Source organism: Dromaius novaehollandiae, chromosome 9 (genome assembly GCF_036370855.1).
Source record: "Dromaius novaehollandiae isolate bDroNov1 chromosome 9, bDroNov1.hap1, whole genome shotgun sequence".
Lineage (NCBI taxonomy): Eukaryota > Metazoa > Chordata > Aves > Casuariiformes > Dromaiidae > Dromaius > Dromaius novaehollandiae.
Genome location: NC_088106.1, coordinates 7,523,209 through 7,539,635, shown reverse-complemented (window position 1 = coordinate 7,539,635; position 16,427 = coordinate 7,523,209). Strand labels below are relative to the sequence as shown.

General features: G+C 37.2%; 1 protein-coding gene across 5 annotated transcripts in view; it reads right to left on the bottom strand.

Annotated features, from left to right (window-relative positions):
- Positions 1-16,427, bottom strand: part of ECT2 (epithelial cell transforming 2) — a 31,597-nt gene that overhangs the window by 14,544 nt on the left and 626 nt on the right. The window contains exons 1-16 of one of the 5 annotated variants that reach the window (XM_026105770.2): positions 15,783-15,852; positions 13,753-13,912; positions 13,185-13,264; positions 12,990-13,082; positions 11,800-11,982; positions 11,159-11,248; positions 10,047-10,154; positions 8,841-8,914; positions 8,591-8,721; positions 7,459-7,574; positions 7,201-7,263; positions 6,533-6,755; positions 4,856-4,992; positions 4,008-4,127; positions 1,711-1,779; positions 624-734 (exon numbers count right to left, since the gene is read on the bottom strand). In XM_026105770.2, the coding sequence (XP_025961555.2) occupies positions 624-734; positions 1,711-1,779; positions 4,008-4,127; positions 4,856-4,992; positions 6,533-6,755; positions 7,201-7,263; positions 7,459-7,574; positions 8,591-8,721; positions 8,841-8,914; positions 10,047-10,154; positions 11,159-11,248; positions 11,800-11,982; positions 12,990-13,082; positions 13,185-13,264; positions 13,753-13,882 (1,728 nt within the window). In that variant the 5' untranslated portion in view covers positions 13,883-13,912; positions 15,783-15,852. Of the gene's footprint in view, positions 1-623; positions 735-1,710; positions 1,780-4,007; positions 4,128-4,855; positions 4,993-6,532; positions 6,756-7,200; positions 7,264-7,458; positions 7,575-8,590; positions 8,722-8,840; positions 8,915-10,046; positions 10,155-11,158; positions 11,249-11,799; positions 11,983-12,989; positions 13,099-13,184; positions 13,265-13,752; positions 13,913-15,782; positions 15,853-16,427 lie in introns of those variants that run through there. The other 4 variants (XM_026105769.2, XM_026105771.2, XM_026105772.2 and 1 more) reach the window with 4 other exon arrangements.

Below are 16,427 nucleotides of genomic sequence, written 5' to 3'. Positions count from 1 at the left end.
TGTATCTCAGAAAAAAAGGAAATTAAATTAGCCAGTTTGATTACCCCATTATTTGACAGACACTCGTCAGATACTAAAGAGGAATTTAAGTCCTATTGCACTATTAATGAACTTTACATATTTATAGATGAGGATCATCTTTTTCCCCTAGATCTCCACTGCTATGCTCCTATTCATTAGTCACAAGAATGTTGATAGATTCTACCTCCCTGAAACTTTACAGCTGATGAAGGTAAGTTAAGTTACTTTAAGAAACGTAGGTCATGAAGAGGGACCAATAAAAGAGAAGCAACTATCTTTACAGAAAAGTGAAGCATCTATTTGGCAGAGTATAATCAGAATCTACTTTTTCATTAATAGATTCATATAATCAAACTAGTTTGGAAGCTGCATAATTGGGGGGGGGGGGGGGAGGAGGGAGACTTGGACCTTTTAAGAAAAATGTCTTCTGAAGAGCTTGAGGGATTGGAGTTCAAATCCCTTCCTTTTTCCATCTTGCCAATACATGTTCACATTCCTCCAAGCTTTCTCAGTTCTACAGTCTTCTACCTTTTGCATTAAGTAGTTTACTTGGTGATGAGTCTCTACATTCTATTTAAAAACTTAGTTTTGCAGACACTTACTTTTAGGAAAGCGTGAAACCTTGGCTTCTGTTTTTCACATCTTGTAATAGTTTCCTTGCTCATTTCAAAGAAATTCACAAATGGAGGGTATGTTTTCAACAAGTCTTTTGACTGAAAGATAAACAACTGTTATGGCTCTTCTTTACATATCATACAGCATTGTACATATATTCATATGCCCTGAACTATACAAAGCTACTCAAAGGCACAGTTTAATAAAAAAAAAAAAAAGTAATAAAAAAGGCAAGCTCACAAAACAAGTTAGATATTTTTACATGCCAGATGCCCAAGATTTAGTGCTGTTGATTAAATGCAGACAGCTCTAAAGGAAAAGTCAAGTACTTATGATGTGACAAAAATTGCTGAGCAGCTCTCAAGGAAAAGGCAGGTCCTCACCTAGCAAGATATTTTTGGCAAGAATTTTGGAAGTTGCATACAGATATTTTCCCCATGACATATTATCATCTTCAAAACATTAGACCATCACAAGCAATGCTTAAGACTGAGAACTTTTGAAAGTGAAGCACCGTTTGCCCCAATATGATCAAGTCAGTGAAAGCACAAGATGTCTAGCAGACATATCTTAAAATGCATTGCAGTCCCAGACCTAGTTTCCCTGTTCTGCACATTCTGTAATGTGGAAAACAAGGCGTCCTTATGCACTTTTAATATTTCAACACTTGAAAGAGAAATGCAAGGCACTCCTGTGAAAAGCAGTTTTTCCAAGGTCTTTACTATTGATCAGAAGCAACAGACAGCTAAATTTATAGGAAGATTCCTTCTTAACATCTGAGGGAAAAGCATGTCTGTACTGTTTTGAATTAAAGTTCTCAAACCACATCTACTACAAGTGTACAGGTATATACATTTCAGCTTGATTGCGTAAGCTTGGATTACCTCTACAAGCTAACTGTATCATCTAACTTATAACTAATAATTCTAAACAGAAAACTCAGCGAGATAAACTAGTACTGTCTCACTCAGCAGTGCTTTAATTTTGTTCACCAGTTCCTACAAATAGATTATTTATCTATGAAAGATAATAGTTTATAACAGATCTAATGCATAAAATAAGAAACAAACTTACATATTTAAGAATGATATCACCAATACTTCTGCTTTCAGTCCAATTCATCATAAGATCTTCCAGGTCTTCCTAAAAATGTATGCAGAGGTGGGGAAAGAAAATATGAGCCATTCAACCAACCAAAACAGTTATCACAAGCCTCTGCACATATTTATGTACTATGGGATAGTTTGCATGCCATTCTAACTGCCACACTTTGCTTGCTACATAGAAGAGAACTCTTGAGTATAGTTATGCTGGGCAAGTAGACATTTACTACTCTTAACAGATATATCTGATCGACAGCTTGTCAAGTCCTCTTGACCAGACCTCTCCAGTTGAGTTTCTTCTCTACTTGTAACTCAAAATAAAATTTAAGTTACAACCAGAGTTATGAGACAGGAAACATGAACATGGAGAACTAATTTAGAAGAATATTTATCTGTAGGATACTGTTGCTAGGAACACTATAAATAAGGAGTGTAAAGTAAAGATATTGAATTATTAAATACTCTTATTACCAGAGGAGCCAAATAGTACTTGTTAGCATATGTAGAGTTAAAATAGTAATAAATAATAGTAATAAAAAATACCAGCATTCCAGATCTCTAACACTGCTCCATTTACTGCATATCTTAACCTTGCTAGAATGTGAACTCCATAAAGCTGTAAGATGGGACCAGTGTTCTGCCAAGTATATAGTCAGCATGGAAACATACAGCTAATAAAACAGGCAATCCTAAAATCTACACAACTTCAGATTAAGCCTCTTAGGCTGATGACAAAAGACCTCTGTCGAACGAAGCATACAGCTTTGAAGCAATGCAAGCAGAGCGTAGCAGTGCATCAGCACTAGCCAGCTCTGCCACAAGACAACACCATGTCCACTAAACTACTCAACACATCCCAAGTGAAATTTAAAAAAAGAAAAGTATATGCAGACTACATGCAGAGTTGAATTAATTGTAATTAGAAGAGTGCTAAACTAGTATCGGATCCCAAGTCCGTAACAGAAGGCAGGATTGAAGCAGAGCTAGCACAGATTTCCCTCACTTGCTGCACCAGGGTGTCAAGGAAAGTGAGATCAAGCTGTTAAGTTTGTACCATCTTAATAAGGATCAAGCTTATTCACTGTCAGCTTATAACAGGGCCACAAGGGCACAACTGAAGTCCAGGATTCACCTTAAGTGAAGAGGATCCATCATTAACATTGGTTTGTTTCTGCCATCTATCCTCTTATCTTAATCACACTGAGGAGGAAGGAAAGCACACAGTGACCACATCCAAGCAACTTTGTCTGCAGTGCATGCTGTACAATCCTAGCTGTCACAGGAGCAAACATGCTCTGCTTTCCTCTCCTTATCTCTGTGGGTACATATCAATAGCTATCAGTGATTAACTAGACACGATCCCAAGAATTAAAAAACAAAAAGCCCACTTTGGGTTACAAGCATCAGTCCGCAAGCCCCTTTATTTTAAGGGCCTATTGTTAAATGCAGACAGGAACAGACATATGCCACTATTTAACAGAGATTTTGACTTCATATTCAACGAACACCAGTAATGTAATCGGCTGTGAGACCTAGTGGTGGTTTCTTGCTTACAAGCCAAATCAAAACTTATTTTAAAAGAAATTAAGAGAACTCAAGAATATAATCTGATAGGGAACTTTAGTCAGCACTTAATAGGCTTCGGTGCCAGGTCAACATCTTTAGAGGTAGAAATCTAAGCCAATTTCAAGGAGCTGGTAATTTTTGAAAAATGGCTCAAAATCCTTTAAAGAAGAGTAAGTTTTTCCTACTAAGTGATAAAAGCCAATTTTATTTAACATAAAGACTTCTTACAGGAACATCTCTAGAGCACAAAAAAAAAAAAAAAAAAAATTTCTTTTTTAATTCCAGAGTTTTAGCTATTCTTGCAAGAGTCCTTGCTTTTTGCTTTAGTAGAAACACACATGTTAAAAGCACTGTGAGATTCAGCTTCCCATTTGAGACCACTGGCTCTTTTGACGAACTTTGCATCAGCTATGGAAGACCTCTTATTGGAAAAGGTAATGAAATGGGAATAGGACAAGCCAGGTCATGAATGGTGATATTAGTTACATGCAAAATACTCAAGATTCCAGCTCATATTTGTAAATAAGTGTTAAATCCTAAAATGCATTTTGGATTCATGCATAACTCCATAGGTTGAACAGTATGCAACACTACTACGTGAATTTATATCCATTCAGCAGATATGACTTAAAGCATGCAGATAACATTCTGAGTCAGTGTAAAAACTTCCCCTACAGAGGGGTTGTTACAGAAAAAGCTTGCCTTGATTTTAGTATGCACATCAAGAATATCTGGAATGCTGCCAAATATGGTCTTGATCTCTTCCTGTGCAAGGATTGGTCCTCCAAGTTGTCCTTCCTTTTCCAGCGGTACTTGAAACAACTGATGAATTAGAAGATGGGGGGGGGGGGGGGGGGGAAGGGATGGGGGGAGGATGAGAAAGAGAAAGAGATATAGTCATTTACTAATTTCTCTTCTCCCTCCCATCCTTCCCTTACTGGGTTAGGAATAGTTGTGAAAGTAGCGTTTTTCTTCCAGATCACACTTTTCTGCACAACCTTGAGGCATTCTGCACCCACTCAGCAAGACTGTTATGGAGGAGGGGTTTTAAGATACAAGCACTCTGTTCTACACGTTACTACAGCACAACCTCCTTTCATCTCTTTTTTCTACTCAGACACATTTTAACTCATCCTTTAGGTATTTGATCAGCTGCAGCGAAATGAACTTCCCAGAGCTGAAGCTTTTCATCTAAGCTGTTTGCTATTCTGATCTTCTTGGACTAATCTTAAAAACTAGCCCTTCACTAATAGCTTAAAAACCATAAAGGTACTATTTTCTTGAAGTTTGGTATTTCTGTACAAACTGCAAACCCCACTGCAGATCCGAAGTTATACGTTCAGCCTTTTTGATTTAGACAATAAATGTTTTTAACATGTCATTTACTGACATGAAACTTACTTTCCACTATCGTCTTCTATGCACCTTTGAAACACCCAAACCCTCAAAAGGCTGAAGATTACAGGTTGGGGACGGAAGGGGAAAAATACCCTAAAACACTAGACGTCTTATTGCAACTGAAGACTGTACCTGCTTTAAAACCAGCTTACCTGAATGATTGTTGTTAGAATATCAACATAGTTACTTTCTGTCTGATATAATTCCTTTGCAACCTGCCATCTTGCAGACTGCTTCAGTGGCAGAGGAGTTGAGTTTTTAGAAGGCCTTGCACAGGATTTGGGTGTTTCTGATGAGGAGATATTAGCAAAAGAGAGTAGAGTTCCATTACAATATAGCCCCTATAAAGCTCACCCTTAAAGACAGAAACCTTCAAAATTCTCAGGGGAAGAGATCTTCTTTATCAAGGCTATTCTGTAGGTTATTCTGCAGATAACAGAAGTCTTTAGAGAATTACTTTATTACAGCCATATTGTAGAATAGCAACAATAATGTATTATTCTTAAAAATTAATCTTAAACTTGTAGACCATTTATTGGTCATGCAATCACTTAATGTTGTCATGTTACATAGAAACTGGGGGTTAGATGCTGAACATTATTTATACGTATAGTATGTACATACGTATTTTTCTATTATCAATTTGCCATGTAAGCAATTATCTTTCAGCTGCCAACTACCCTTGCATTAAGTATGTAGCTCAAAGCCATTTATTACAATCAGTCTTTCCTTCCAAATTTACAATGTTTTATCCTATTAGAAAAAAATTAGAAACATGAGTCATTTTCTCTTAAAGCTAAAGCTGATGGGCACCTGGGGGACTCTGTTAGTTTTTAATACTTACATGTGTATTTGATAGCAGAGAACTTCACTCAATCATTCTGATGTCAAAGTTCATTACTATCACAGTTAGTCTGAAATAAGTACCTTACCTGCTGTTTTCAAAATAGCAATCTTTCTGAAACTGCCTGCTGATGTTGTACTAGAAGAAACTTCCGTGTCAGGGGATACAAGAGCATTAGCATTATCTAAGAAAGCTGGTCTTTGAGAGTAGGCTGATCCTTACTGCATTCCTTCCGAATTATCATTTACAGGCCGTGCCTCATCGAGATTACTTATTTGAGCTGTACAGTTTTCTATCAGCAGTAACTCTCGATACCTTCTCTGTATGATGGAACTGGGACTTCTTTTTAAAACACTCAGGTACTAGCTTTTGACTAATCCATGATTTTGCAGTTTCCTCTCTTCCACAAGAACTACGTATAAAAACGTTAAAAGCTCTTTGCCAATTAACTGATCAAAATAAGATGGTGACATATTCTTGTGAAGTTTTAAACGTAACAGTTTGTTGGCATAAATAGCGTTACCTCAACAGGACATTTCAAAGGTCCAGAAGGAGTGGGCTTTGCAGGAATTTTCCCTTTAGTTCCTTTAGGAAAGGATCCTTTGTCCTCTTTTCTTTGAGTATCCTACTGGAGGGGTTTTTACATTGCTTATTTGCTGCAGATTTTCAGCAGAGTATTCCAAGCATTTTTGAGTAACACTGTCCTGTGCTTTCTATTTATCAACTGCAAATCTTTTTCTTGTTTTCCTTCAGATCTGAATATGCTTATTACGATAACAGGAGGCAGCCTGGCCTCTGTGTCTGAATTCCTCACTCACTCTTATTTTGCTTTCTGCACACTTTGAAAAGGAGAAAGCCTGGAATTACTCAGGAAACCTGTAGCAGAACCTGTAAGACTTCCCCCACCACTACCATTATGACTTGTACAACTTGCAGCAAGCTCTTAATCATTGCAAACGTGTCTGAATGAAGGTTTTAGCTCTACCTCCATTGGTAGCGCTTGACTCTGGAGTGTTAGAAATATCCAGCAAGGACCCAATAGAAAGGGAATGTTCAGCTGATGGGCGTTTCCGAGGAGGGAATGGCGACATGTCAGTTTCTCTGGTCAGTTGGGCAAGAGTCTCTTTCAAACGCCGTCTTTTACGGTTGCTGTTTGGAGTATTCAGAGAAAGTAGCGACACTGACTTTTTGAGGCCCGGACTCTCCGACTGTAGAGTAAAAGAAGAAAGTTTAGCTTCATATTTTTTACTCGCTGTTTCCAGCTCAACTCAGTGCAGAGATGAGGGGTTAGTTTTAGAGATGAGTACGCAAAACTCTTCTTAGGGAAGTTTAGGGAATCCAGACAAAGCCCTTACTTTTAATTAGAAGCTACCCTAATATTTGGTAGAATAATAAGTTTGACCTTTGGGAAGCAGGAAAGAGGTTTTCCATTGCTGGCAAGTTCCACATGGCAAGCATAAGAGAACCACATATTAGCTGCTAAGTCAGGAGCAGACAGGCAGGCCATTTACATTCTTCAAATTAGCACGTTAGGTATAAAATTTATAATGGCTTATCTGGAATTTAAATGTTGCTTTAAAAAGTTAAATCTCTGACTCCTATCGCAAATGCTAATTTTATGAACTCCTTATGGCGTGAGAGAATGTAACATACCTTTTCAAATAAATACATGGACTCCCCAGCTCTGGCATCCATTTGAATGCTTCCCCAGAACCACTGAAGAAGGAAGAAAATAAACCCAACATATTATAGGGCTTCACACGAAGTTAAGAACATTCAAAATAATGTATTTAAATTAGGATAGCTTGCATACCAATACGCAGATATGTGGCTTATTCTGAAAAAGGTAGATTAGTCTCACATACTGGATAGTATATGGAAATATTCTTTTAAGAATTTATTAATACTTACCTCTTGCTTTACAACATAAAGCTTTTTTAAAGGTTGAAATGGGAGATCTTTTACTGTATTTTCTTCAACCACTAAGTGTGTGCACCTTTCATCACCAACTGGTAAATAACACCCCCCTAGATAAAGGAAATAAGATGAATTAGCAGAACTTCAGAAGATTACATTTAGAAATTAGTATCTTACTTAATAGTTCTGTGACACGTAGCATTAGTGGGAGAAGAACCAAGGAGAGATGAACTCTTTTGTGTACCAATCAGTTGCCGGGCTTACATTACACCCCTGATCCTAAAAGCTGTCTACTGTTGGTAGTAAGTAGGACGCAGCATGAAATAGTGAAGTACACATTGAAAAGCCAAGAGAACCTGGAGTTCAGAGGGCTTTAAAACCGCTCTACTGGTAAATCCAGCATTCATCTGAAAAGCTTTTCGTGTTTCTTAGAAGAGCAAGCCAGGAATAGTCACACTAACTATATCCACAAGCTAGACATACACAACCTGTGTATGTCACAACTTTATAAGTAGCTTCAGTAAAGGAGGTCAGGAAGAAAAGCAAAACCAGCCAACTTTCATATGTTTTGAGGAAGCCTTGCTGTTACAAGCTTGCTCTATTCCCATTTCCGCAGTTCTATTTGTACACTTTAGAAATACAAGACTGGAGACCATCAGTGATCTGTTAGGTCATTACTGTCAATAAGATTCTTTGTACTACACTACCTAAATAAGAAAATCTTCCAGTGAAGCGCTTTACCAGTGATGCTTCATATCAAAATTGTAAACGTTTTATAATTCACAGAAAGCATGTACAAAGTTACTTGCCACGAAACTGATGAGAACTTAAGCAGAAAATACATGGTATGTACCAGATTTTCCAGAATAACTTCAAGCATCCTGTAATTATTTCTTTTTTAAATTGTGTAGTTTCATTCAGACTTGGAAGTCTTTAATATTTACAGGAACTTATGCTCACACTGAAATCTAAAAAGCAATTTGGCTTTCAATGTTGAAGATTCTTCATTAAAACTTCAGGATTCGTGATCCAGCATTTTAGCATCAGTGAAATACTTGTACTAGTGAAATATTTATCAGATATAAACGCCATTCTTTTCCACAGGTTAACTTTCATAAACAATAACCTTGCATTTCTGTCATTTCTTCCATGTTAGCTTTCTCTTCATCAGAGAACCCAAGGAAACTTAACATGCAGTCCTGGAAGGGGGGAACCTTGAACTGATTTCTAAAGTCATCATCAGCTGCACAGAAATCACTGAAAAGAGATGCACAAAAAGAGTCACCAAGTCAATGGTATGTCACTATTTAAACACAAATTTACAACACCACTAATAAATAGAGTGTAAGTTTGAGGGAGGGAAAGCAAACACCTACATGTCATTTCTTCTCTCCCAAGCCTTATAAATCCACTCAGCTTTCATGATAGGAGTACCTAGACTCACCGCAATCTACAAAACAGGAAGGTACAAGCTGTAACAAATGAATTGTCCATTTAATTCCTTTCCATATCAAGAAAAATCCATAGCATTATTCTTGAAAGAATATATTCATCTTTTGCAGTATTTGTCTTGAAAAGTAAAGGTAATGTTTGACAGTACTTTTACAGTTAAAAGTTAGAATATATTAACTCTTCAGTGACTAAGAGATATTATCAATAGCTATTTCAACATTTACGCAGAAGTGCATTGTAACCCTGATATCCTTCCTCACTCACAAAAATGCAAAACCAAATCCCAGTTCCACTGGAGCACAGGATCTGTTCTTCTTCTTTCTATACTTTGTACAAAGACAAGCAGCCCAGCCTGCTTTCACTAAAGAGAAGGCAACTATTCCAAAGGTGACTTCCATGACTACTTGAGAAAGATTGTTTTTGTTTTGAGTTGGCAGAAAGGAATGTTTGAACAGAGTTAGAAAGTAGGTCTCCTCCTTCAACTGGAAGATTAGAAAGACAAGCTAGGAAAAAAGCAACAGCTGACGAACAATTCAAACAAGAGGGAGAGTCAAGAGAGGTTACACTGGCATTGCCACGCCCACTCATCTATGGTGCAAACTGCAAATTAACTTGTATTCACTACTTAACTGAAGATGTCCTGAAGGATGCCATTTGGTATTGTCAGCAGTTAGAAAAAAAAAGCAGTATTTAAGCTTTCAAGTCTTTCTTAATATAAGAAGTAAAAATATTTTTTAAAAGAAGATGCACAAAAATTGGGTTAAGTGTTTCACAAGTAACTTTGAAGCTTATTGCTTGGACAGGCAAACAAAGCAGGCATATTGTAATATAAACACTTTTTGGTTGATGCGAAGATAATATCAGTGCTTAAGCATTTTGGTTCTTGTTATTTACTATATTGGTCTATTATAAACTTTCCTGCATTCAAGCAATTTGTATTATTTGGAACAATATTAGAGACAAAAAGATGTCAAAGCTCAACACCAGATGGAGATAAGCTTACAATTACAATTCATTGCTGTTAGTACAGAAAAAGCAGTAACCTAGAAGCTGAAGTATAATTTACAGACTCAATCTACAGGAGCTGTATTCTGAAAGTTTCCATGAAGAATCAACTCAAGATTACATACTCTGAATTTGTCCCCTTGTGTTGAGTTAGCCACCAGATGTGTAACTTTTGAGCTAAAGTCTCTTCGAATAATTCCACCCATATGATGAACCAAGGTCACTAGCTTAACCTGAAAGGTAAAGGTGAAAAATTTTCAGTACACCTTTTGAAGTATATAGTGCAGAGTGAAAGAGGTACAAGCATGGCTTACAATGTCACTCACAGAAGGTTACACTAAATGACTAAGAATGAAATGCTCCATTTTGTTCTGGAGTTAAAACGAATTGTTAGGAAGATATAGCTGGTACACCAGAAGAACTATTGACTCCTTTCTTAACATTTTATACAGCCTTGCTATGCAGCTTGAGGAAGACCACCCAAGCCGCCACTATTCTCATGATCATCATACATAATGCCTTTGCCTTTTCACACACTAGAAAGGACAGTCACGTTATCCATCACCGATATGGCCAATTCTACCTGAAACAATCACCAAAAGTTTAAATAAATTAAAAAAAAAAAAAAAAAAAAGAAAGCAATCTGTCCAGTTTGAATCCAGCTAATCAAACCTAACTACTAGCCCTAACACTAGGGATAGTTTTCATACATCTTCTTGTCCAGATGAAGATGTACAGATTCCCAGGTGCCCAATATGGAAAGTAAGTGCCAACTGCATCACTGAAACAGACAAGCAAAGTGCTACAGTATCAAACCACTTAGTATTCAGATAATGCCAAGACAAATACAAGACAGCATGGCTGTAAGTGCTCTGAATAGAACTCCAAAGTTTTACTCAACCGCACTATTGTCTGTACAAGTAAGAGGATGTTATTGGGTAACTATCTTATCTGAAGTTTACACTGACAAATCTTTAAGCCCTGTTGAATTTCAACCATTTAATGGCATTCAAAAGCCATATCACAGGACCTGGACAAGGAATCAGTTCTGTTCACACCCTCAGAGATCACTGCTTTTGGGAAAAACAAAAAACCCAGACGCAACTCATTCCTCCATAGGACCTCTAGTCATGGTTAAACCCTAGGTGATAGATCCAAAGAGCGTTTTGAAAATTAGTTAAACATAGTTTTGCCAACCCAAAACAAAGGGGGGAGGGGAAAAAAAAAGAAATCTTACTAATTCATCTTTCTTTCTGAATCCTGTAAAGCACAGTACCAAGTTCAACATACTTGCACAGTACAGTGGACGACATGAGAAAGGTAAAGGCTGAAACAGAAGTAGTTGGTTTGTTAGTAAAAAGCATGCAGCTTCCAATAAAATTTTAACATCATCTTTAATATAGTTCTTTTGTTCCTAGTCTGAAAACACATTATACACTAGTTCAAGTCTGTGGACTCAATTAGGCTTCAGACTTGCCAGCATTTTGATAAATTAACTAGAGCATCCTCAAGTCCCAAAGGCAGTGCTCCATCTTTTTCCTTCCCCAACCCACCTCTTTCTATGCATAAAGGGTCTGCTAGACCATCATTTGCATGCTGCCTTTCATAATGGCATAATCCCAACTGTTCAATAACTTCCACAACTACAGCAGTAGTTGTAGTCTTACAACTTAGTTGTAGTCCACCTGTCCTTTCTCACTCAGTACTTTAACACAGTACTCTAAAACGGTATGAGAAATCTGCTTTCCTCAAAATTCTCTTCCTGAGAATAGTCGTGACTGGCAAAGCAAAACATACAAAGATTTTGTTTTGAACACTTAATATTTAGAACTCACTGTATGAGAGAACTACTCAGCTGATTCCACAAAAAGCACATACCTCTCCTTTCTGTGCACACTGCAATACTACTGGAGGTCCAACAACACGGCAATCTGCTTTGCAGAGGTTGTTAAAGATAGAATCTTGGAAGTCTGTTACAACGAACACTGTCTCAAGCTCTGGGGAATCAGAATCTCCAAGCTCTTCTATTGTGTCCATCTTTATGTAGGGCACCTTAATTTCCTTGATTTATAGAGGTTGGGGAAGGAAGGGAAGCATCGTTCAAGCAACATAGTTAAAGTAGCATTGTAATTCAACTCATTTTTATTTTGGACCATCAGAGAGGAAAAAAGCAAAGAAAAAAGGTAAATGCAAAGACAGTTCAGATTTCACTGACAGCCTCTGAAGATGTATTTGTCAAAGGTAGACGAGTTGCATCATTCCTTAGCATAAGAATAGCTATGAACCGCACTAAAAACATTCTTAAACTAATTCCTACTTTTGAAGAACAAAAATTGTAGTTATTTTAGCAGTTTAAGTATCAGTTCATACGGGCAACATAGTACTGGCAAAAATCTATACACTGAGGGTGGGGGAGAACTCCAGCTAAGTAAGCATGCTTAACGAAATTTCTCCTTCCAGATTGTCAGAGCAGCTTAAGGTACTTCTGGATGCTATTATCAACTACAGTTTAATAAGGAGAGCTTGCAGAAGCAAGCCTCATGCTGCATAAGATCTAAGGTACAGAAGTCAATTTAGTTCATCTCTTGATATTTCTAAAGGGCTCAAAAAAAGTTTGGTCTGTTCCAATTCAATCATTACTTCCAAATTTTATTTTCTAGGTTTTTCACATCAAGAAACAGAGAACCACTTCTCACACTTAATTTTAAGTGCAGCTCTCAACTGAAATAGAGAGGTCAATTAACCAATTATGAAGCCAGTTCATAGCAAAAACTTATGAAAGTGTTGATTGAATATAAGCATGCATCTGAATGCCTCCTTTGATCTTGTTATCCCCTTGTTAGAAGACACAGCTAATTAAGAGCTGCAGATATTACTTCCATAGTTGAGAAAATGTTAAAAAAAAAGTGCCAATTTTGACATGAGCTTCAAATGACACCATCAGAAACATTAGCTTATTTTGTGACCACTATGCCCAGTTAATAGAAAATAAACATATCTGCACATTTCAGTCCCAGTGAAGTGCAACATGCTGCATGCAATCACATGTGCTTAATTGCATGACATACCATAAGAATAATACTTTTTATTAGTTTTTCTTCTGATTTACCAGGACTAGTTTCCTTTATCTTTATAACTGGTACTTCCATTATCTTAATGGTCTGTGGAAGAGGAGAACTTTAGTACAAAATCAGCAAGTTACTAGGAGAGTCTAAAACTGTACCGTCTCATTGTGGTGACTGTTTTATGTTAGACCTACATACCTCCAAGGCTTTCAGAAGCTCTTCACGTTTCCCTGCTTCTTGAACCAGAATCACTCTTGTTTCTATCTGAGGCATTTCTTCTGTTTAGAGAAAACAAAGATAATATCCATACTTCAATAGACAAATCCATCTTAGTTCTAAATCAAGCAATAATGTAAAGAAAAGGTTGATTGTATCCTGTCAAAATACCTTTTTTTTTAATCAGGAATAAGCTAGACCTTAAAAATAAATGTTGCCCTAAGAAACCTGTCCTTTTGTTTAGGCAAACCTAACTGATCATACAGCCCAACTTTTAGAAGTGAAGTTAAATATCTTGTGCTTTTTCTCCCTTTATTGATACAGCTTTCAAAAATCTGAGGAGGAAGGGACAAGTGCTGCCTCCGTGCCCTTTACACCAGAAAAGGGCCACTGGATTTTGGCTACTGCATTACAGGCCAATAGAAATACTTTAGTTGCACTACATACAATTCTGTAGTTAAGCAAAACACCTTCAGTTTTCCAAAACTACTAAATATCTACAAAGTTACTGTAAAAATATAACAGTATTAAAACTGACTTCTCCCATTACCTTCAACATCTGAAACAGACCCAGGAAATATGTTCTCTTTTGAGTTTTCTATAATTTTTGAATCTAGAACAGAAGAATCAGCCAAGAGACTCCTCCCAGTTTCAGACATCAGTGTACTGTTGTCGGCCATGATTAAGTCTTAAGTCTCTCTCTTCAGTGCCTAGAAGACAGATGCAATAATTTAAGTTTCAACTGCAAAAAGCTCATTAATAAGAGTGCTATGAATAAGGCAATCTGAAGCAACTTTAGACTTCTGAAAAAACATTTAGACTCTTATTAAAATCCCACTCACACTGATAAAGTAGTTCTGAAAGAATACGAGGAGTCAAAATTGGTAGAAAGGACTGACAACAAACCTATTACAGAAGAAGTTTTAGGCAGGCTGCTCACCACAGAAATTATTCATTTGTACAGAAAGCTGCACAGAGGAGTTACTTGAACAGAGGAGCATGGAAACAAGGAGTCTAGTATTCATTTAAAAAGCATTTCATCATAAAACACTGACAAGGTGAAATCATTTGTTTGCTTCAGTGATAAAATTCATTATGAGCATGATATGAGACCAAGATTAGCACTGTTCATCTAGAACATTAGTAGAAGAATTAGGGTACATAAAGCATCTTGCAAAAATTTCAATTTTTAGGTGAACTGGGCAGGATTACTTTAGTTTAATATTGGAGTCAATGAAAATGACCACCCAGGGAGTATAAGCAGCAGACCTTAAACATAGAAATACTAGGTTCCTCAAAAGTAATGGAAGTCCCTACAGAGTTAATAAGCATATATATAGGTCTAGGTGTATGATCTATTGTACTGTCCTACATTAACTATAACAGAAGTACCCATTCACCATCAGATAAAGAGGTTCTACCTTCTCACAAATAGAATATAGCTGTGCCCTTCCTGCCCAAATAAATTTGCTGCACACTGGAAAATCTTAATCCTTTCATATTTTGTACCGGTAGCTATCTGAATCTTGTACCAGAAGATTTGTTCCAAGACATCTGCCCAAAATGTAGCACATTTTCTTCTATGCATCCAAAAGTATGCACTTCCTGTGACTCAGTCATGCAAGTTTAAATATTTGCACAGTGACAGCAATATCTGGAATACCCTCTGTATCTGAACTGCTGTAGTGAAATAACTCCTGTATTTCTTTCACAGAAGGAGCTCTCCTTACAACTGTAAATGCACTTTTAAAAACTCATCCCCAAAATAATACATTGAAGCATTGCCTGAAAGAGGACTGCTGGGGCAGTAAAACCCCAGGAGAGCAGCATGCACCATTTTTCCAAGTGTTGTAATGCCTGTCCAATTAGGCAGAAGAGGAAGACTGAAAATTGGGAGCTTTGCCATGACGGCAGTATAGGAAAAAAAAAAAAAATATATATATATATATATATTCTAGAGTTCAGGAGATCACATCAGAGACTTTGGATAGGATACATAATGTCTCCATACCACATGAGACAAGCTCCTGGCATTGCATTGAGCAATATGCCAATACTACAAACCTATCATAAGCCTAGGCATATTCAACTATAAAAATTGCCATCTTTGTTGCAATTATAATGTCACACACAGCTCTGCGTAGTACGGTCGTCTCTTCTGCCTATCTTCTCTCCACATCTGCAAGAATACCACAGGCACTACAATAATGAGGGAAAAAGGGAAGATGGAAGAGAAGGATAACTAAGAATAGGCTGGGAAGAGCTGAAGCAAAACAGAGCAGCATTCAGGCATTGAAGCAGTGGATCCCTGAAGAACATATGACAAAGAAGTTGCACTGCATCCAGGATCCCAAACCCTTAAAGGAGGAGGAAGTCCTCGTTTCTCCACAGCTACCTTGTCTTGCAGGCTCTATGGAACCAAATTTCCTAGCAGTAGGTCCTGGCCACAGAGCTAAATTTTATCTTTTCTAGAGGAGAGACCTAGCAAGAGGAGAAAGTAACCTCATCCAGAAAAGGTCTTTAGGCAATCACCTGTCCAGAGGGTTATAAAGATACTACCAGTAACAGTTATATATTTACCTTTTTATTTTGGCAATGTGGACAAGGGATTATCTCAGAAGATTCCACATTGTTAGTCATTATTACAAGAAAGGCAATTTCATGTGAAATTAGACAAACAACAAAAAAAAAAAACACAGAAGAGGTTCCAGTTAAGGGTGCAATTGAATTAAAATCCTACAAGCTCTTAACAAAAAAAAAAAGTCTGTCACAAAGGAGCACAGATATGATTCCCATTATGCTGCTGCTGTTATACATAATGTCTCGTACTCGAGCATGGACTTTAAAGAACTGTATAGTATATCAGGAAGAAGCCCATACTGTGGTCTGCACACAGATTTTTTTTTGAATGGCTTTTCCAATTTTTTTTTTTTTTACAATCCCTTATTACAGTGGTCACAGCCAACTTTTTTTTTTTTTTACTACTCTCTATTACAGCTGTCACAGATTAAATAATGACATAATACTACAAGTCACTAGCCTCCAACATTGACAGTTCCAAGAAGTGGAAGAGAACAAACAGCCCCCACAGAAGCTATGCACAACACATTTCCCCCTCACGTAAAAGGCAGCAAGAGGCACCATCACTACAGACATCAGGTAGTCCACCAACGCACTTACGAATGACACCCCAGTCACCTGGGGAATGCCTGAAGCTTACAAACA